General features: G+C 46.3%; 1 protein-coding gene across 1 annotated transcript in view; it reads left to right on the top strand.

The window, feature by feature from the left end:
* T265_02744 (hypothetical protein) overlaps window positions 1–21,289 on the top strand; it is a gene marked incomplete at both ends in the record, with an annotated part of 77,910 nt that extends 56,621 nt beyond the window's left edge. The window contains 6 exons of the mRNA XM_009167059.1: window positions 2,006–2,173; window positions 9,019–9,303; window positions 11,681–11,863; window positions 14,113–14,378; window positions 15,241–15,466; window positions 20,053–21,289. Of these exons, the coding sequence (XP_009165323.1) occupies window positions 2,006–2,173; window positions 9,019–9,303; window positions 11,681–11,863; window positions 14,113–14,378; window positions 15,241–15,466; window positions 20,053–20,277 (1,353 nt within the window). The remainder of the gene's footprint in view (window positions 1–2,005; window positions 2,174–9,018; window positions 9,304–11,680; window positions 11,864–14,112; window positions 14,379–15,240; window positions 15,467–20,052) is intronic.
* Between the last annotated feature and the right edge of the window lie 1,129 nt (window positions 21,290–22,418).

The following is a 22,418-nucleotide window of genomic DNA, read 5'->3' as shown; positions in this document are numbered from 1 at the left end:
ATGATTGTAGAGGGCGCGAGATGGACCAAGTGGTTAGAGCACGAATTTACTGACCGGAAGGTCCGTGGTTCAAACCCGACCTCTGCCACCTGACTTCCCCTGTCTAGGCTTGGGCATCCTGACAGTATCCCAGCCCTCGTGCTCCCTTCGTGTCGCATGGCAGCTAGGCACCGAAAGGTGGTACAGCTGAACGATCTATATGATTGTAGAACCTGTTCCAAAGAATCAATATCCGATTTGCTTTGTTATTAAGTTGCCAGGCCGCCTTTTTTTCCTAAAGCAAGCCACTCACATGGTTGCTGAAATCTTCGACAGAAACCTTGTGAGTAGTTTCCCGTATGAAAATATACTGCGATATCTGGAATATCGCACCAACTGAATCATGAGGCGGCCTTTGTGCAGCACATTCAGTCGGAGAATATCATAAACGAGGAATTCGGTTGAGTCTCCCGTGAAAACTGAATTGATTTGCAAATGCGTGTATTTGTCAGGCCATCCTTAGCACAATAGGTGCTGATAAGCGTGCATGAAGTAACTTATGGAACCATGGAATATGGTATGCGATCGAACCGACCTCATCCTTGTTCGATGTTGTATCGCCTTTTGGACACTGAATGGTCTGTTGTTGGAAGAGGTTTGGAACCGATTCAGAAGTAATTGTTTCAGAACACCTTGGTTAACGATCGGTAGTTTTTAATTGGGCATCGTTTTGCTTTTGACACAAAAGTTTCACGAGGCTAAATGAGCAGGTCACCAAGTTGGCCAGGTTTAGATGCAGGCGGAGAACCAATCAGTAAGGCCTCTCCAGCTTATCACACTAGATCAGTGTCAATTAACGGCGCTTGCCGGTTAGTGTGATTGCCAAAATCTTACACTGATAGGTTGGAGGAGTTTCAAACTAATTCCGATCGGTCTGTTGTTGGATTTCCGCATTTCAACTTGATCAAAATGGGAGTACTGTTGGCGAAATGGGGTCGTGGAATATGAATACGTTACATGATCTTGAACAGTTTGAGTTAGATTCAAGTCGAACATAAGATTCCAGGAAAGGACAGGAAGATTGGGGAGCTGCTCAAGAAGGATGAGCTATCGAAGAGTTTTCATCAACCTTGTGAGTAGTATGTTATGTCTATAGTAAAGTAGGGATCCGTTCTAGTTAAATGTTTTTTAATCCGATCCCTAGTGAACTAAAGACGTTTGATAGAACGTGGAATTGAGTAGAGTTCAGCAATACTGAGTTCCAGTCGAAACACGTTGATTATAGTGGATTAGAAGTCACTAGACAGGTCCCATGGATACGTTGTTGGGGGGCAGAAAATCAATCGTGTTCAGGTTGATTCGGAGAGAGAATTTTGGGGAATATTGACTGGATAGGAGGAGGCTAATTTTCTGAAATTCGTAACCGCGCCAGACTGTAAGTCGTAAGGTTTATCGCCCATGTTAGCTTTGTTGAACAGTTTGCGCCGCCTCAACTTGGAAAAAGTTCCGCACCGATCTTACTCTATATGTGTAGCACCGTTTAGCAGACCTGATGCTTTGCTTTCGCGATCGTCAACATTGATTTTATCGATTCTTCTAATGGTGTCCTGAAACTATCGATTTGCCATCTGACTTTACGTTGATGGCTGCCGGTAACACACTAGCGCGACTCAAGCCAACTTGATTAACCCTGTATCGCCACCTCAAGCAGCAGGTCAAGAGTACACACATGGGGAAGCGCAGCAGAAGAGTTTAGTTTGACACAGATCTAGTTAGCACATCGTGAATGCAGTGTGTTATATCCATAAAGCGTTCTCAGGATACTCTTTTATTCCCCCCTGTTGATGTTTATGTTGTTTATGATGAAGCTTCAGTTCTTGCTGGACCTATGGACCGCTGAATCTTTCGATAAGAACCTACTTTTCCACCCAATGTTCCACCTTACCCACGCTAGTTGCTATGCTACGTTTTGACACGTCCAATGTAACCTGAGCATTTTCCTGTCCAATTATTGTTTTTTTTTCAGGCACCTTACTTGATTTATTTGGAAGTATTGCCATGCAGGGACCCTTGGTCAGACCCTCTTCCGTCAAGACCTTCAAGTTGTCACATGCGCCTATGCGGCCCCTCTTCCTTTCCAACTGGAGCCACCTCTCTCACATCGCTGTCTCAGTTTCCGTGGAATTCCAGCACGGTGAGTTCAGTCTCGATGACGATTTTATATTCCGGAGTGCACCCAAGAATCCCTATAATTGGAAATGGCGTGTACATAGTATCCTCTGGAGAGCTAACCTTTTTTGATATTTACAGGCGGCTAGCTGTACTTGGACGAAACCTCGGATATATGGGGTTCCATGTTTGGTTGGTACTGAAAAAAGACCAGAGGACGCAGTGGATTGGCTAACGAACTACAGTACAAGGTTTTTTTGTCTGGTGTCTTCATTCCACCGATCGGGAGAGTACCTTGAACTCTCTTCCCATATAAACACTTTGGTAGGATGGGATAGTTCCATTGATTGAAAGCTCCTAAAGGCAACAGGAAAGTTCCACCACTCGGACCCTTCTTATTTTATTTAGCTTGTAATTGTCTAAAGTAACTGCTAACTGCCCTGAGAAAGCTCGCTAACACGTTGATTGTTTGCTACTGCCTCCTGCGGATCGTCACATCCAAGGGTGTAGCAATTAGCCGGAAAGAGTTGTCACCTCACGCACTCCAATACCGAAGTCTTAAATAAATGGTCCAGCTGTAACACCAATGCGGTGCCTAGCTGCCATCCCACCCGAAGGAGGCACAAAAGCCGAGATGCTTCCAAGTTGCCTAACCGTAGACAGAAGCAGTCAGACCTTCCGGCCAACAAGTTGGCGACCAAGCACTAGCTTCCATGGTTATTGGAATTTCATTCAAGTTGAAAATGGACGCATCGGATAAAGCCACCTCGAGTGCTGGAACAGTACCATAATGGACAACCCGTGACGATTATACGCGTCCCCAGCTCTAACCGAAATTACGCCACGGAGGCAACTGCAATCGAACAGCGATCGAAAAGATTTCGGACACTAATCGGGAGCAAAGTTCGTGGTTTGACGTGAGTTGGTTTATTGGGGAGAGGATAAGGCGGTCAAATTACTGTCGCTTATATCTATAGACAGGAGCAGTCAAAATGCCGAGGTTGAATTCGAACCACAGATCTTCCTGTCGGTAAGTTAACGCCCCAGCTCCAACCAGGGTTCATCAGTTCTCCGCGTTTCCCAAGAAGTGCTGACAAGTTGACGGTCAACACCAACGCGCTTCCGTTTCACCATACTATGTGCAGTTCTTTGGATTTCGTTCAGAGCTATTGAATATTCATTCTCGGGAATGGAGGCTTTTTGGAACCGCTTGAAAACTGAACTCGAAGTTGGATTGTTCGTCCATCCACAGTTTTCCGGTCTATTCTCTACTGGGCAAGCTGCCTCTGATGGTCAACCTTCTCACGTTGCTCACCTTATTACATTTCCGCTAGCCCACCTTTGTCAAACCCAGTATTGACTTATACTTTACGTCTCCTGTTGATAACGCTGCCTGTCAGCTGTGTTGCCAAGACAACGATCGGCTAGTTTGTTTAACACGTGACGCGCATTGTTATAAACAGACCCGCTGCTTTAGAAGTGAACACTCCTAACTATGATCAGCCCTCCGATAACAATACTCTATTTGCCAGCCCGCAGCCGTTCCTTCTGGCTGTTGCCTTTTTCAAACCAATTTTATCTTATGTTCTGGCTCTTTTATTCTGTTTTTAGTTATTCTAAGTGGTGTGAGATCAAACCTTTGGAGTACCTCTACCCTCGATCAACTTAGTGGTGCACTTCTACTAAATAGGAGACAGCCGAGGACCTCGGCATTGACTCACTTACCTGGGCGGTGGTCAGAGTTGGGTGATATCAGAAGGCCAAATTCCAGAAAATAAACAGACTCCCAACTTGGCAGTCGTTCATCGTCGGTTTTTGTGATGGGACACAAACGAACAGTAAGAGAACGGGGCCTCTGGTAAAGTTTGTCCTGTTCTCCTAGACGGCTCCGTCAGTAGCCCATACCGGATTTAACTGAGTAGGTTGCCCTCTAGAGGACCAATGTGCACCAATCTGTTTCACCGTCTCTTGTGCTATGGTACAGGGTGCATGATGTAGCCAGCCAACTGCGTCCAAGTGGACAGTGGACAATGAAAGAGGCAGACCGGCAACCTTAATCAGGGCTTCCGGGTGGTGAATTACATTCCCATAGGTTTGTAGAGAGCTCAGCTGTCTGTCGCTCAGCACCCATTTTCCGTTCTCTGTTCCACATATTTTGCAACTGACCGGTGACTTGACTGTTCAGCAGAGCAGCAATTAAACTCGGATATGAATTAGGTTGCACAGATTCACGTTTCCTGACTGATTTCACTGGACAGCTCTGCTGCGGTTGAACCACAGATTGTTTGTCCTCCCATTTGTCAACTCCCAAACGAATTTGCAACCCAGTCCAGTAATCTTTGTTCTGTCAGTGTCTACTCGATGTTGGTTTGTCGGCCTGATTGACTCCTTCAGAAGGATAAACTAATTCCACCGATGCTGAAGACTGCACTTTCGCGCAACACCTGATTTGTTGAGAGGTCAAAAATATAAGAAGCTGTAACTCCTAGTGGTAAACGGACTGGGGGCAAAAGGTCCGGACTTCGATTCGAATGTAGTGTAACGGTGATACTACTGATGAGGGAGGCATGCGAGTAGTATTTTTTCTTGTAAATCCGCTTCGCGTCTCTTGAAAAGTGAGATCTATTACGTAATTTGTGGAGTCGCTTTTTAGCATTTGCTTGGATTTGAGCAACAGTCAATGAATATCCAGAAACGTTCAGGAGGACGCGTTCAAAGAGAGGATGGATATTCTGTTTTTGTCAACAAGATGCATATGAGAGTTTCGCTTCCCTGTCCAATAGTCTGTAACTGTTTGGTTGGCATTTTCTAACAAATAACTCCGCAGCAAGGGCTTTCTTCGTTTCAGTAGTAGACCGATCCTTCCGTGGACCTCCACGTCTCAAAACTACCATCACCGTTTGTGAGTTTAGTATTTTCTTGAGGATATTAATCCTTGAGGAAATTTCCGACCTATTGCGAAAGTTCTCGCTGCGATTCGTGCGCCAGTCCTGACAAAAAATTTGCCAAGCTAGCTACCTACCCCCTTGTCTAGCTTCCAACGACCGATGCATAGATTTATTTATGATCGTAAGTCATTTCGAAGGTAGAATTCGAAGTGTGCCTTTCTGTAGGCTCAAAAGCCACCCTCGGGACATAACATAGTCCATGACAGGAAATTCATCCGATTCGCGTCCGAATACCGATCTCTCTCTCCCCCCGTCACGGGCTTATGAGGTCTACCTTCGCTGTCGCGCTTACCTCTTTGTTTTCATTGGTCATTGATGTTGTGTCATACAGTGTATGCTTTCGTCATCGCGCGTCTGACAAGGTGAGCGTGCTTCTGTTACTCAAGGCGGCCCCAAATGGTTGAATCAAACGATGCATCGGTTAAGAGTTGAATACGTCTGGACCTCCATGGGCGAAAACTGTGTCCGTTGTGATTAACCCTTCTGTAAGAGTGGACGCCTGTCCCGGAGTGATAAGTTGGGGCTAATCGGATGAAGCACAACTCAGCTGATGATCAGTTACAAGTAAGGGTGAATCAGCACAGCACGTTGCAAGAATCATGGCAATCCTATGCAGTAAAAGTCTTTGAGAGTGTTAAGACTCAACGGAAGGTTCTAGATGAATGGCTAACGCCTGGCTTCGTATGAGCTAGCAGCAGAAATGATTGCGGAAAATTAATCTTTCAAACAATTGGGTGGGTTGCATTGTCTTCGTCGGGTTCGAACATAGCCCTTACGTATTCTGGTATTTCAGGTAGCGTAGATGGTCGTTGGTTTGTTCGCTGAGCTGGGCAGTTTGATTGCAAACGTTTTGATCAGCAATTGAGGTGAGTAGACAGATTTGTTCACCTGGGCAGCTGTATCAGTCCCGGTGCTCTCGCGAAGGATGATATTTTCGTCCGGATTTGGAAGGTCAGCGCAGGTTTTGTGAAACCATGTCACCTGTGGCATAGGCGTGACATCAGCATAACCGTCAAGTTTACAATGCTGCGGTGCGCTCCATATTACTTTATGGATCAGAAACCTGACCGCTGCGCGCTGAGGACGTCAAAAGACTTTCAGTGTTTGACCACCGACATTTTCGGAGCATTGTCCGAATCTGGTGGGAACACCGGATCAGCAATTCTGAAGTACGTCGAATGGTATTCGGGAGAAATAACTCATCCTCGATTGATGAACTGATCGCAATGCACAGGTTGCGCTGGCTCGGCCACGTGCTGCGTATGCCAGTCGACCGAATTCCTCAAACGGCTCTTTTCGCACAACCACGTGAAGAGTGGAAGAGAGCCAGAAGCGGTCAAACAATGACTTGGCAGCGAACTGTGAAGGCCATTACCAGCAAACTCAGCTGCGCTGGTCATTGCCGTCTTCGTGGATGGGGACTCGGATACGGGCCACATCAACGGTTAGAGACATTGTCAGACATGGCCCAGTCGCGCCCTCAATGGCGCTCGTGCATCCAAGCTATTGTCTTCAATGCATAGCTCCCTTCCCAATCCCCCCACTTGACAGCCCACTAACAGTGCTAGATTTTTGCACCAATTTATCAGCTCCCACCTGCAACGCGCAGCTACCTACCCCGAAATCATTGGTGAACGAAACTGCCGTAGCCACAACCACTGCGACGAGTACGCGATTATTACAGCTGACAATGATGATGGATGATGATGAGGTGACGTCATCATTGCGTTATTGGGGAGCATAGTGGTACGTAGCGGTGGGTTAGTGGTTGTGCACAACCTAAGGATCATATATCTTATTCCTTACTCACAAAGCCTAATACATGGTATTTTGACCTCTACAATAGGATGGGGTTTCACTTTCTTATAAAATAGGTCGTCACGAAACATTCATTCGATTGTTGGTTGTCAATGGGGCGAGATGGCCCAAGTGGTTAGAGCCCGAATTCACTGACCGGAAGGTCCGTGGTTCGAATCCGACCTCCGCCACTCGACTTCCCCTGTCTAGGCTTGGGCAACCTGACAGTATTTCAGCCCTCGTGCTTCCTTCGGGTGGCATGGCAGCTAGGCACCGGAAGGGTGCTACAGCTGTACGCTTTCTTTCTGGTTGTCAATGGGTTGTTACTCGCGATTTACAGGTGATTTTTAGAGTAACCCCAAACTCTTGTAGCCGATATCGGGAATGGTGAATGTCATTTTGCTGTCATGTGACTCACAGGACCGGTACAACAACATTCTCCGTTGGCAAAAGTCGACTTAGTATGTCCCCATGGTGCGCGTTGTTGTTGTCGGTGTTTATTGAGTAAGTATCAATAGTCCGTGTTCGACACAGTCAGTTGGGGGGGGGCAAGGTGGCCCAAATGGTTAGAGCGCGACTTTACTGACCGGAAGGTCCGTGGTTCGAACCCTACCTCTGCCTTTCGACTTCCCCTGTCTACGCTTGGGCAACCTGGCAGTATCCCAGCCCTCGTGCTTCCTTCGGGTAGCATGGAAGTTAGGCACCGGAAGGGTGTCACGGCTGTACAGTTGGTTGGAAGACGTCATAAACGGCAGGTTCAGCTGAGATTGTCATTAAAACCAATTTGATGTGCATGTTGCATACTGCTTCGCTCACTATGGTGTATCAAAAGGCACAGCCCCTTTATGGAGACCAAGGAAAATTATTACAACTGTATTTATAGAGTAGTCACAGAGTGTTCCACAAGGTCGTGCCAGAATCTCCGTGAGGGGGCGAGAAGCGTCGAGTCAAAGGTGCTTGACTCGGATTGGCTGACATTCTAACCAATCAGGGCACGCCTTCGTTCAGCCCGTGTCCCGCACGTGACACATCCGTCCAAATAATGTGGTGTTCGGTTATTAGGGACGGCTGGCCTCCGTACAATAGTGGAATTTGGTCTCATTAAAAAACTACCTTTTAATGGTTGACTTCAGTCGAGTACCACAACGTTAGCAGTTTGTCACTGATCACCACACCGAGGTGCTTATCTCGTTCAACGATTTCTGTTACCGGTTCGCAGGTGCTTCATCCACGCTACTGAGATCTGATGGCACCGGTTTCCAATCGTTAAAGGTTCTGTTCTTTGTATGATTTGGTAAGGCAATGCCATCACTCAAGTGGCAATGCTGTCAGTCTTCCATCTTCATTCAAACCACTGGACAGGAATTTCCGTGGCTTGCTTATGATCAATTCATCTCCGGTTCACTGCACACATCTCATGGATAAGATGGAGTTGATTACATCTCTGATTGCATCAGCTCCTTGCGTCCTGTTTCGTACTTCTCATTTTCATCACCTATTGATTTATCTAAAACAGACAGGTAGACTCAACCAGTTCCTGTCCAAAGTGCATGTTGATCTAACAAGAGCTGAATCGATTGAGCCGTCGGATTCGATGTGTGTGTGTGTGTGTGTGTGTGTGTGTGTGTGTGTGTGTGTGTGTGTGTGTGTGTGTGTGTGTGTGTGTGTGTGTGTGTGTGTGTGTGTGTGTGTGCGTCGACACACGTAGCCTCGTTTTATCACATTTCTGGGTACACCAGTGTGTTTGACTGTGGATTGTTCAGGTCACTTTCATCCGTGCACTGATTGTGCGAATAGGAGAATGTACAATTCAGGTCACTCGCTTCTTATGTTCCCGATGGCAGGAACCTACCATGAGTACTTTGTACTTATCCACTTATATTGTATGCTATGTAGGGTGGAGCACCAGATAGTGGATCTAAGCTGCCGTCTGTCCTCGTGAGCTATGAAGGTTTTGCTGCAATGCTGTTGCCGGCAACTTGACAAGAATTATCTCTGGTCGCAGTACATTCTTTGTGCAGTCGCCAATAGCACTGGTGACTCTGTGCTCTTCAACGTCTTCTCATTAACTAATTCGGCTTTCGGTAGTTTGTCTTTATCTTCTTGAATTCCGTTCTCTTTCCAGCCTTCTTCTGCTAGTGCTGTCAGCGCCATCGCCGCGCCGGATGCCCTGAGCCTCGTGTCGTCAGAATCTAGCAATTCAGCAGAAGATCGATGTTCCCACATGGGTGACCATATCTCAGCAGTAGCAGTCGGTCACCCGGACAGCCATTCTCGTACTGGCAGTGCGGAAACAGATCCATTTGAATCAACAATGACTGCCCAAAAGACTCCACTGTACGTGGCTGCCGGTGATATTCGTAGTCGTCTCAAAGAACAAGCCGAACACCAACCTCTTCGATCTTTCAAGGTATTCGCCTGTACTTACCGGGTGTTCCTGTGGTTTTACACTCAGAGTCCGTCTTCTGTGGTTGTTTTTAACAGTATTGATTTCCACTGGCTTCTCAATACTTTGATTCCGTTTAGGGTAGCTAACAAACCGCCAACCTGTTCTTCGAGTCGTCGGAAAGGACGTTTAGAATCCCATTAATATGATTCCTCAAGAATGCAACTAGGAACCGTCCGTGTCACCCTTGGTATGAAAAAACCTCATGAGATACATTTGCTCACTGGTTTAGTTAAAGCAAATAGGCGGTTATTCGACCTAAGTTCCGGCTACACGCCGCAGTCTGCTATTGATACGGTGATGCAGATTGGTAGATTGAATTTACCAAACCCAACTGAGATTGTGTTTCTTAAACTGGGGAGGCTGTCTAGAACTGACAAGCTACAAATGAGGCTAAATGTCAGGCCGTGGCTACAGTGAATGTGCTCAACCTGGCGTCGCCTAACCAATGAAATAATCCATTCTTACTGATCAAATTTTGAGGGCCGAACCTCGTTGGGCATATTCTGGGATAGATCAGCTGTTACAGCCCAATTTATCTTTCATGAATTGCATTCAGTGGTATCTTTCCTTTTAAGCAAGTGATTGTATCATCCTTTTTCTATGTACGTTCAAAAACAGACAACAAAAGCGATTAACCTGATGATACATTCAACTGTCAGATGTTGATTTTACTATACGAGCGACTAAGTCACTCGACTGTTACGTTGGGAACTCACGCTACATCATACTCGTAGAATACGGCTCATCGAAAACTGAACCACAAGTCTATATGTATGACCTTAATCTCATTGTTATGTCTCTTTAGGAACTATGTTATTCGCTTACTAACACCAAGCTTTACATATGTTTTGTCCGTAGATGGCCGAAAACTAGTTCGACTATCATGTCACGGCTGTGATCTGATCGCTTGCTCATATATCACCCCATCTCAAGCAGGTTAATGATCTCACCTGCAGCGCGCGCTGCGAATGGCTTTTACAATGTGCACACATCAGGTGTATACGAGAATGTACTATCTGTTGAACAGCTTCCTCGAAAGACGTAAAAAGCACCCCGTAAAAGAAACTGCTTCCACTTTTGTCTCTCGGAACTTTATTCAACAGTTACTGCCCCCTAAAAAGGCCATCTTCAATAGCTCTCTCCAGATGAGACATTTGTTTATCAACTGAGGTTTCGTCCTGTAAATGAAGCCAATCTAAGCTGATATGCACTGTACAGCTGTCCCATCTTTATCTGAAATTATCAGCAGTGTACATCTCACGAAACTCGGGGCCGTTTCTAATCTACGACCTTCCGGCTAGTAGTTTGAACACTTAAACTTCCGGCCACGAGTGGTAGTGCCACACTGGTGATCAGCCGCTCGTCGCCGAACCTCTAGGTGTTCAAACAACTAGCCCGGAGAGTCCCTGGTTCGAAATTCCCTGGAGTTACGTGAACCGTGCATTACAGATTATTCCCAATAAGGATGGATCCACTATGCAGTGCTTCGCGGCTTTTCAGGATAAACTGGCTTCACTTACATGACAAGGCCACCCAATTTATTCACATCACCAGCAGTCGTGCATGTCTCTTTTTCATCAGAAACAAAGTAGTAAAACTGTCGTCTCACAAAATAGTCAACGACTCGATGCTCTTTCTTGAGAAATTCTCAGCGTTTTATCCGGTTTCTGACCGAATCACTTACACAACTACGGTTAATTTATCTGCATGTTGCATGTTTCAACGTCTTAATTGAACACTGCTCATCGATAACCCATCCGAATCACTGGGATTAATCTGATAGTTTAGAACACGGAATCTGCCCAATCCATGTTGCTAGAACTGCAAGAGGTGATTAGAAACGGGTATTTGGGTTGTGCTGCAGGCACCTCAATCCGAGAAAACACCCAGCATCTTCGACTACGATGGCTCAGTCATGTGTTACGCATGCCGAAGCACCGTCTACCGAGACGAGTGTTGTTCTCCATGCCTCCTTCAGGATGGCGCAAACCGCGAGGTGGACAGCACATGACTTGGTAGAAAGGTGTCAAAGATATCACGAAGAGTTTGGATGTTGTTGGTGTTGTGTGACTTCCAGGATGGGGTCCCCGTGACCCCATCTGTGCTTGGCTGAAGACGTTGCAAGAAATAGTAATTAATCGATGTCAGTGGCGTTCGTGCTGTCTGTATGCTCACTCGTCCACTTGAGCAAGACGCATAGAAGCCTTTGAGAGGCCAAACAATCCATCCCATCAATTCATATATCATGTTCCAGCGCGTCGTGTCAAATGAACTAATGGGTGTGGTTTCATCTCCCCACTCTTATTAACCCCCTTGTTTTTCCGTGTCACCTTTACAGTCTGATCCTGAGGACCCCAGTGCTGCTGTTCTAAAAGAGCCGTGGCATATGAAGTGCCAACGCATCCGTGAGTTGTCTCCGTGGGGATCTCTGCCTGGTTGGCGATTGACTGCTGCTATTGTTAAAGTTGGTGATGACTTGCGTCAAGAGCAATTGGCATACCAGCTCCTTAGTGTGCTCCAGGTAAGCCATTCTTTTGCCTACATCCTATTCGCCGGGCCTTGTTGTCAGTGGAAACCCTCGGTTGTTTATTTTGGGCAGAAAACTCAACCTTGTCAACTAGTGTCTCGTTTGCACGCAAGCCCAAAGGTGCTCTGTCTAAGTGAACTGAACGGAACTGAAAAAATCTGTTTTTTTTCTCGCCCCAGGAATGAAACAAGAAGGAACTATCATGGATTGGTAATGCTCCTGGCTGACAGATTTTTCGCGTCCCTGCGGGTAGTTCAGCTATCCTCAATTCCCATCTGCCCGTTGTGCGGCCGTAGCCGCAACCGGGATACATCACCTTGATAGGTGGACCAAACCAGGTGGGGATTGTGGACAGCTCAGTGACGAGCTTCTAAGTACATTCCTGATGGTACGAGAGAATAAGATCCAAGGGTTATTATTTTTTCCAAAATTATTGTTCTAATTATAGTAGGATGTGATGATTGCTCAAAATCCACAGACAGCCTACTACTGATTTCACTCTGTTTGGAGGCTATTCACCAGGAAGACATGGTCACCGAAAGCTTTGACTTGAACGGCAATTCGGTCGAGTGCTTACTCTTCAGCTCATCTGCTTGACGGGATCGTCTGAGGTGGAAACTCGTTGAAGTCCCCCGTGTTCACTGGTACATCGATGCTCTTTCGCACGGTGTGTGGCACAAAGGCTGTCTCGAGGTCCCGTTGGATAGATATTCGGTGAAGTTTTTAAATTAAGCCATTTCTTGGGTTGTCTGTAGATTTCAGGTCATCGCCCTTTACTACTTCATTAAAAAACAAAAGAAATTTCATTGGTTTGCCTCTAAGTAGTCTGTGTTTCGTCTACATTCATGTTACATCGTTTGCCGAGGCAAAAGCTCCTTTTCTTACGTCCTCCAGACTAGGGAAGACTGTGACAACGTATGATTTGTTGATTTCGTAGTATTTTGAAGTTACTGGTACGATCCTTCTGAAGGATGCAGTCTCAGTACTTGGCTGGCGACGGTGCAAGATGTTGATAAGAACGGATTCCGGTGGTGTTCGGAGCAGTTACGGCCATCTCATGCCCCTCTCCTGTCAACTGTTTCGAACTTTTTCAACCTATTTTTTTAAACTGCAATCGTGGCCCGCTAGTGAAGATGAGGGTTGCACTGATAACTTTGCGCAAAAGCTAGAAACGCGAGCACACGAAAATTTCGTACTGGTGACCACATCTGTAAGGGGTCCCAGTGAAACGCCAGCAAATTATCTCTGACCAACGATAGCCCGCACTATTAGTGTAGCTGGCTTGTCCCCCCCCCCCCACGTGCTTTCGCTTTCTTTGGCTTCAGTCAAATCACAAGGCTCAACAAAAAAACCTACGACATCTATTAGATAACGGACGCAAAGTCGTTAGGTTCAATGAAGCCGACTGAGCTCATTTTATCGACCTTAGCACTCACCTAAAAATTTAGTTGATGTTGACGGGAGACTCAGATAAAATCCATCCGAATCTCTTGTTTATAATATTCTCCAACTGAATGGGCTGTACAGAGGCCGCCTCATATTTCAGTTAGAACCATGTTCACGATATTGAGGTATGCTTCTGTTTCAGCGTGTATCGGCTGACTGACCAAACTGATCGTTCTGATTGTTCGGTCCATCCAACCACCGAGTCGAACTCTATATCCACATTTCATCGCATCCATTGTATCATACCGACGTGGTTCGCTGTCTAATTAAACGGTTCCCAAGTGCAACTCGACTCTTTTCAACTCAGGCGGTCGGACAAACCAACTCTACTGCCTGATTTTTACTTGATTGCGCTTGTAAATCAAACCCTCGGTCATCACTGGTCCAGCGGACCCGTGAGACGAGCGTTGTCGTGGGTGCCCACTACCCAAGCACATGCTTTTTAAAAATAAGACTATAAGAATAACCCTATATAGTTCCGACACTTATTGATTGCGAAGGTTGCTAATTGGCCTCTCCTCTAGTTAAGTGACACTGGTTTTTGAATCCTTAATCGGTAGGCACGTGAGTTAGGCAATCGATCACATATCCCTTGGCTTCATTCAAGCGTACTTCTGAAACCCACTACGATTTTTTTCACGTGACCTTTGGGTGCGCCATTTTCTTCAGTCGCCTAATGGTGCACCAGTACCTATAATTTAGCGCTTACACCTGAGTCGATATCTCTAGTACACCCGACTTTGCACACACACACACACACACGCTCTTCATCCTCCGACTTATCTTGTTTTCTGCAGCGTATTTGGAAAACCGAACGCGTACCACTGTGGCTTCGTCCCCTCACTGTGATTGTTACGTCTCCTGACAGTGGCCTAATCGAACCGGTTCCCGACACGGTCTCCCTGCATCAAATTCGACGGCATGCTCGCCTCTCGTTACTGGACTACTTCCACCGAGAATATGGCCCTCCCAACTCAGAAGCCTTCCTGACAGCTCAACGGAACTTTGTCGAGAGTTGTGCGGCATACTGTTTAGTGGGATTCTTGTTACAGGTTAAGGATAGGTGTGTTACCTGTCATTCTGTTTTTGGGTAGTTAGTTGTACCATGATTCTGCTTTGACTGTTATTTTCCAGAACCTTGCTTTTTGGTTTCTTTTGTGGGTACTTCATAGACGCACTCGTCCTTCGAACAACTGGAAAACTACCTATGGTGATGGTGAATAAGGGTTGGTTGTATCCTGGTTCTAATATGAACGCAGGATAACTGCAACAAACCGTCAGTCGTTCCGTAGACTGCCGCACGGTGCGTTATTCCCTGAATATTTAATTTCGGGTTGAACCCGCTCTTACGAATACCTCAGGATGTGCACCTGACAACCGTGTATCGACCAAAGTTGTGTCAAACATCAACATATGTACTCTCGTTTGTCTTTACTACACCAGTGGAAAACACCTAGAGTGATCGACAAAACATATCTAGGGCATGTTATACGCGGCCGTAACCATTAGATGTTTGACTGAAAGGAATGCAGCTGTTGAGATTAATGTGGACTTAGGGGCGTGATTGTATGGGTTATTGTGCTGGAATGTTACGGCATGAGCAATTGGCGTTACTCGGACTCTCAAGGAATCAATGGGTTATTGCTTCGATTTGTTTTAGTCCACTCAAGTTGTTGACATTCATCACGTCCTTTGGTATCCGAACTCTGCTTTTTTATGGGTGAATATGAGTTAGCTTGAATCACTGCGGCCATTGGTAAGGTTCCACTTTTGCCGATCCAACGCCGTTTCTATTGGTTTCGCCTTCGACAGTTTTAAAACCGCTGCATTCAGCAGCGTCAATCCATGTTTTTTCTGATAACTCTACGCATTTCACTGTTCCAACTATCAACTCTTTCACTCTTCTATGCGGTTTTATCCTAAAGGCACAATGGCAACATTCTTCTGGACAACGAAGGTCACGTGATCCATATCGATTATGGCTTTATGCTGTCCGCTTCTCCAGGAAAGAATCTCGGGTTCGAGACCAGTCCATTTAAACTGACCAGTGAACAAGTTGCCGTGATGGGTGAGATTGGTAGCGACATGTTTGAGTACTACAAATGTCTGCTTCTACGTGGGCTATTGGCCGCTCGAAAACACATGGAAGAGGTGAGCTCCAATTATCATTCTCCAGGAGTGTCCCTAACATTGTCAAACTGTGTATGTTGCAGCGTATGTTGGCATGTGATTGGCTGTTTGTGACCTTCATCAAATCACGTCTGATCGCAGCATGCCATATAGGCGATTTGTACGTGGTCCCTCAATCGTTCGCATGGGTTAACAATAGTCGAATAGAAGTTAGGATCTCCATCGGTCTGGTTTCTTCATGCAAACATACAGTAATCGAATGCTTGTACACAAGCTTGAGGCAGCCAATTTCGGCAGAGTTTGTAAACTCAAGAGCGAAGGAAATCCACCGCTCGCCTAAACGTACACTCGTTCGTATTTAGAAAGTGCTAACTTACTTCTGTTTGACAATTCTCTCTTCGAGTTTGTCCATTCTAAAGGGAACATGTCCTCGATTATTGCTTTGAACCGTTTGTCAAAGCAGATAATACCGAAGACGTGGATTGTGTGTCTCTTTAAAAAGGCACAATATCTTCATAAAGAAAACTACTCACAAGTTTGCCGAAAACTCCTCGACAGCCCACGACCGGTTTCGCCCTCCTTGGGGCTCGTCAGGTAGGCGCAGTCCCCGAGTTTACGTCAACCTTATGTTCTACTTGAACTCAAATTGGGCTGTTTTCGAGAAATACACCCACTTGCAAATCAATTTGGCTTTCACGAGAGACCCGGCTGAATCTCTCGTTTATGGCATTGTACAACTGCATGTGCTGCACACAGGCCGCCTCATGATTCAGTTGACACGATATTCGAGATATCGCAGTATATTTTCATAAGGGAAACTACTCACAAGGTTGCTGAAAACTCTTCGACAGCCCACGACCGGTTTCTTGTATTTTCCTAACGTGATGCACTACTACTGGAATCAGTTGGGAATCAGTCGTTAAAGTCCTGTTAGTAAGCAGATGAGTGTGGTTCGCCAGTTCCTTGGGTTCATGTATCACACAAGTTTGACGGAAAGTGAGACTGCCTGATGAGCACCAACAAGGGCGAAACCGGTCATGGGCTGTCGAAGAGTTTTCAGAAACCTTGTAAGTAGTTTCCTTTATGAAAATATACTGCAATATCTCGAATATCGTGCCAATCGAAACACGAGGCGCTAGATTGTTTTCGAACTGGAATTCTTCCGTCGGGATAATACGACATGAAGATAACACCTGTTTTGCGACTTCCACTGATACAGTTTTGCCAAGACTGTGTTACAAAATTTCTCACTCAATTGAATGAGTTACAGCTTTGTTTTGTTCCATTCGGATGATCTACGAAAATTCCGACACAGGACAACGTTTGTAGTGTCTTTCTCCTGACTGTAAAGGTACCTATTGTTAATGGACAAGCCACAAAGCAAACAGTAAACTGCCAACTTATCGATACCGTTGCCATGGTATCCAACACGCACGTTAGAAGCAAAGACCTACGGAGAAGTGTTGTTGGCCTGATTCCTTCTCAATATACGTGTGGAAGTAAAAAAGTGGTCAGTCGCATTCATCATCGTACGGCAAATTTTGTCATTTCCGACTATCGTGACAACGCTGTTATTAGACAACTTTGTTTGACTAAAACCACGAACTTCTCATACTCTCTACGTCACTTGTACCGAAGCAACAGGCAAGTCTAGTCACGATATCTTCTCCGATCACGCGTCTTTGTGATCTGTGTACTACAGATGGCGCCAGTTCACTTAGTTGTACCGTAACATAATGCTTGAGTGAACAATCACCGTTGTTCGACTATTATACACTCAATTGGCCACTCCGGATCCGATGCGCCAGTCTTGCTGGGTTGTTCGAACTAATCTGTGAGCAAGAACGCGTTCCAGGCGAGTGGACCAATCAATTACCACACCTCTGTTTAAAAACGACACACGAAGCAGCTGTTCCAACCACAAAGGTAGCAGCAATTCGATGCGTCGTAATGCGACTACTGCTTGCAATAATAGTTTGATGCCGGCACATGAGACGCAATTCTTGGAGCAACAAGTAGGGTTTCGCCTGGTTAGGGGATGCGTTGATCACATTTTCTGATAGCTCAGTGGTTTTAGACGCAAACTTACTGACTGCAAGGCCCATGGTTCGAACCCGACCCCGGAATCTCGACTGCTCCTGTCTAGGCTTGGGCAACTTAGCTGCTTTCGAGCGGCATAGCAGCTAGGCACCGAGACGGTGTTGCAGCTGAACGATTGTTATTGCATCAGCCATACTGGTGACGGGTTACCCTTTGTGATGTCCTGCCCGTTCGTGTAAAGTCTCCAAGTGCACTAATCGCTCCCAAAATGTCACTCCCTCCTGACCGAACGTAACCTGTCGCTTCTCAGAGGTATTCACTCTTCAGAGCCATTCGTTTCTTCCTCTGTCTACAACCTCACTAGCTAGTTTGCTGCCGACTTTCCATTGATAATGGTTATTCGCTTTCGAATGCACGTATTTGTATAATCGAGAGTCACACAAATCTGGGGGCGAAATGGCTCAAGTGGTTAGAGCCACTGACCATAAGTTCCGTGGTTCGAACCCAACCTCTACTTCTCGGCTTCTCTGCCTAGGCTTGGCAACCTGGCAGACATTGGAAGGGTGTTACAGCTGAACGACTACTTACTTATACGAATCTAATGTCCTAATACGTTCGTACCGGTTAATCGATTTACGACATAACGGATGAAATCAGCTCAGCGTCCATACTTTTTCCCTCAGTATCTCGATCAGGTCCAAGGGTAGGTGCGAAATAAATCATATGCATCCCAAGTTGCCAGCATTTCGGTGAAGGCACGTAGGACCAAATGTGACGTAGCTGAAAGTGATCCCACCCGTAAAGTACTCTACTCGCGTCCTTGCTCTTATCCACTGGTCCCATTTTCGGTGATTAGAGGATCGCTCTTCCCATTGTCCAGTGCACTACTTTGATAACATCAAAGCCACTGAGGAACGTAGTGCGTGAGCGGCTTTGAGCACACCAATGTGAGTTGACCCATGATGTTTGCGTACTTGTCATAGATGAGGGCATTCTTCAGAGCTACACGGTAAACATAATATCTTTTCCGTGCCAATTATCTGGAATCGATAAGCTTGTTAGGCTGAGGCTGTGATCATCATCATCATCATCATCATTGATAGCCGTAATAACCGCGTACTTGTCGTACAGTGGTTGTAGCTGCCACAGTTTCGTCCACCAATGATTCGGGGAGGTGGGTAAGACAGCTGCACATTGGAGGTGGGAGCTGATAAATCGGAGGTTGTGACCCATGTTATCTGCTTACAAACACTCCCAGTGTGTTGTGGTCGCGCAACTCCGACACAAGTCGTCGGCTTATTGTCCCGCTTACTGTAGCTTCAGACCGTCTGCAATGAGAACAGTTAAGACCAACACAAGTGTATGTACGGAGCAGTCGGGAAACTGCACAACTTCACGCCAGGGTGAGAGAAGCACCGAGCTAGAAACATTTGCTTCTGATTGGTGATCACACGCCTTCAGGGTTGTAGCCGTACATTCGTCCGTCGGAAGTGATTTCCCGAGCTGTTCATTTCTCTAATGTACCAGTCTTGTGCGGTCCCAAACCTTTTGCAACAGCATGAAATTCCGTGTCGGGCCACTTGGCACCCTTTGATGTTTTGGATCTTGCCAGTCGCGAGTACCACCGTGTTTGCTTGCTCTAGAGTCTTGCCACATTGTTCACATTCGGTTACGAATATTTCCACAGCTAGAATGCTTTTCAGTTCTAGTTTATATATTTTCAGGCGGCTTGCTGTCAGGAGTTATCCACTGGAAAACGTTGTTTTGAGAGAGCTCGTTATTCAGAGGGACGAATACATTCCAGTTGTGCGATTCAAGGACAAAATACTGAAGCCTACTCACCCGTTAAGAGTGTGTTATAAACATTCGTGGATTGTTGATCACACACTAGCCTTATGATATACCTGAGGTTTTAAGACGATGTGTTTAGGTGCTTGTTTAATACTGCGCGACTTTTGAACAGGACGGCGAATCGCAGACTAAGGCGTACTAGAATATTTGCTGCAGTTCCCAGCTGGCCACCAAGACCTGTCGTGGTCATATGCTTCCTTCAGCTGTAGCATCCCCTCGGCGCCTAACTGCCATGCCACCAGAAGGAAGCACGAGAACTGGGATATTGCCATGTTGCCAAGCCTAGGCAGGGGAAGTCGGGTTCGAACCATGGACCTTCCGGTCGATAAATTCGCGCTTCTAACCACTGAGCCATCTCGCCCATATGCTTGCTAACTGATGTTAGCGGACCGGTGACAATCAAATTAGTTGGTAAATGCGACCGACTCGGTTAAAACCATGTTTCTGTACCACAGACTCCATGCCCGCAATTTTTTTCTGCCTTCCGTACGTAACAACATTGTTTTCAAACCGCTGGTGTCTGGTCGACCGATCTTCATTGATTCCACTTTCACCAATGACCTTGAATACTACTGTTTATGGTTGGAAGACTATCCCAACCACTGGGTGCGCCGCACGCACTGGATTAGCATGCAGTCACAGGGCTCCCCAAAATGTGAAACCCGTGGGGAATACCCAAAAACTATCTGGATTTACCATTTGTTCTCACATTCCAGATTTGTGTACTGGTTGAAATCGCTCGAGTCACTTGTCCCCAGTTGCCTTGTTTTGCACGAGGTTCCGGATCCGCTGCAATCAGTGGACTACGTCAGCGCTTCCAGTTATCACGGACGGAGGAACAGCTGCGGCAATCGGTTGATTTCATGGTTGACGCTTCGCTGAATTCCATGACGACCAGACTGTACGATCGATTCCAGTACTACACCAACGGAATACAATGAAGAGATGAATGTGGTAGAGCAACAACGTTTGGGACTGCCATTCCCAACACGACACTTTTCTCTTTCATAGGTTTCATTCCTTTCATCGATCGGTCATTGTTTTGGACCGGAATCTGCTGCTGTGAAACAAACGCACACTTGAATTTTACTCAGTCGGAGTTCTCATCCTCACCTGACGGTGGTCTGAATCCTTTGTTCAAAGTCTCATACGCGTGTTGTCCGGGATTCGGCGCTTGTTGGTCTTTTCTACGAGATCCTCGGCCACCGTTCAACGCCTTCATTTTTTCTACACCCGATTCCTGATGTTCGTCGCGCTGGGTTCGGGCTTGGCCCTCTCACCTGTGTGAGACGTTTCTTTTTGTTTTTCTATACGCGCAGGCACACAAAAACACATGGGAGAAGATCTATTTTTTACCGTTACCATTACTATTATTCTTACCATGTTTACCACTATTCCCCCGCCTGTTCTTAACGTACTGTATCCCCGACAGACACCGAGGCGGGTTTCTGATTGCTGTGAAGAAAAAAACAACACTCTCCAATACATGGCGTGTACCTGACTGACTAACTGTTTTGCCGACCAACTGATTAGGTTGTGGTATCGATTCGTGCTTTATTTTTTTTGTTTTGATTTCTCCCGTTTTGCTATCTTTCAGAAGCAGATGTCGGATCATTTTCTCTCTCCTCTCTTTTCCTGCCTCCCTCTCTCTGTGTGTCAGTTCGAGTTCACTTGGGAGTCCTTGTACAAATTTGTTGGATTGTGTTTGGTTTTGTCGTCTGTCCATACATCGTCTGTCTTTCTGCGTGCTTGTGTCGCATTTTGTTTGCTTACTGTTAACGGGGGGCGCCATACTCACTGTCTTTTAAACCGGAAGTCGATCCTCGTTTCTCGGTGGCTTTCAGGTAGATTCGATCTGGAGGGCCTATTCGTTGTGTTAACCCCGCGAAGTCATTTGAATAGGTCCTGTCCTCTTTCTATGGGCAAACACCTGATGCACTAAACAGTTTGTCGCCTCACTGCAGCGTAGTGGTTGTTTTGTTCGCTTCCTTGGTAAACAAGGGAATTACGGTTGAGGGTTGCAATCGATTTCTGCAACACTCCTAGAAAGACCAACATGGTTATTCGACCTAGCTTCGGAAGGACAATACAGTAAGTCGGGGTTGATTAGAGGTGCTGCCGTGGAAGTCCCATGGGTGTGGCCTCAACGAAGACGATTACTTTTCTTCGCCCATTATGCTTACTCGCCTAAGCTTACACGTTAATTGTAGGCCTCGTAAGTCCCGCTAATTTATGACGCCAGTGCTCACATCGGGTCGAAAATTAACCGGCAAGTTTGAAGCGTCCGTTGGCCTGACTGATAGGCCAAGCGATTGGTAGAGTCAATTCAATTACCGTGTCGTCGCTGAGGCGCTTGTGTTGCTAGGCTAGTGGGAAACCATCACTTTGTATAATACAGGTTTGGAGCTTGTATCCCTTGAGGCTGAGGATGTGAACAGTGCGTTTCGCCCCAATAAAGGCGATACTTCAGTCCAAATCTAACTCGTTTTGGTGTAAAGCAACAGGAATGGTGTCGGTGCGGAAGGAAGACCGGTACAAATCACCGCGACTATCCTCAGGAGATACGTTTTGTGATAAGCAGTTGTAGCGACCCGGTCACCCACATACTTGACTGTTCAACTCACAATCAGTCACTGGATCGCGAGGCTTGTCTTTTTTCTCATACGCACAAACACGTCGCATTAAGCCGGCTCATCGGACATCGATTGTCTGCACCGCCTAGTCAGCGCAGCAACCACTCATGTGCCGACGCGCCCACATACACGCACTGGGACCCACATAAAGTCAAACTGAACCCAGTCAAGACACAGTCTCGCGCGCGCGCAGGGAGCAGGACGTCAACCTCTCCACAAGTCCACGGACAATCATGGAACACGTGTAGCAGCCAAACTGCGGAGAAAACACGTTACCGCCGTCCGGACTTTCACCAAGGGACTCTCACATACGATAAGTTCCTTTATTGACTTGCTCCCATTACGCATTGTATTCATTTTTATACGTGTCGCAACCATGTTAAAAACTTCTATTAGTGCACATTCACCTTCTGATTTGTATTATGGCTATCGCCACCTGTGCACTAATA

Source organism: Opisthorchis viverrini (genome assembly GCF_000715545.1).
Source record: "Opisthorchis viverrini unplaced genomic scaffold opera_v5_35, whole genome shotgun sequence".
In the NCBI taxonomy this organism is placed as follows: domain Eukaryota; kingdom Metazoa; phylum Platyhelminthes; class Trematoda; order Opisthorchiida; family Opisthorchiidae; genus Opisthorchis; species Opisthorchis viverrini.
This window is presented reverse-complemented; position numbering and strand designations above follow the sequence as displayed.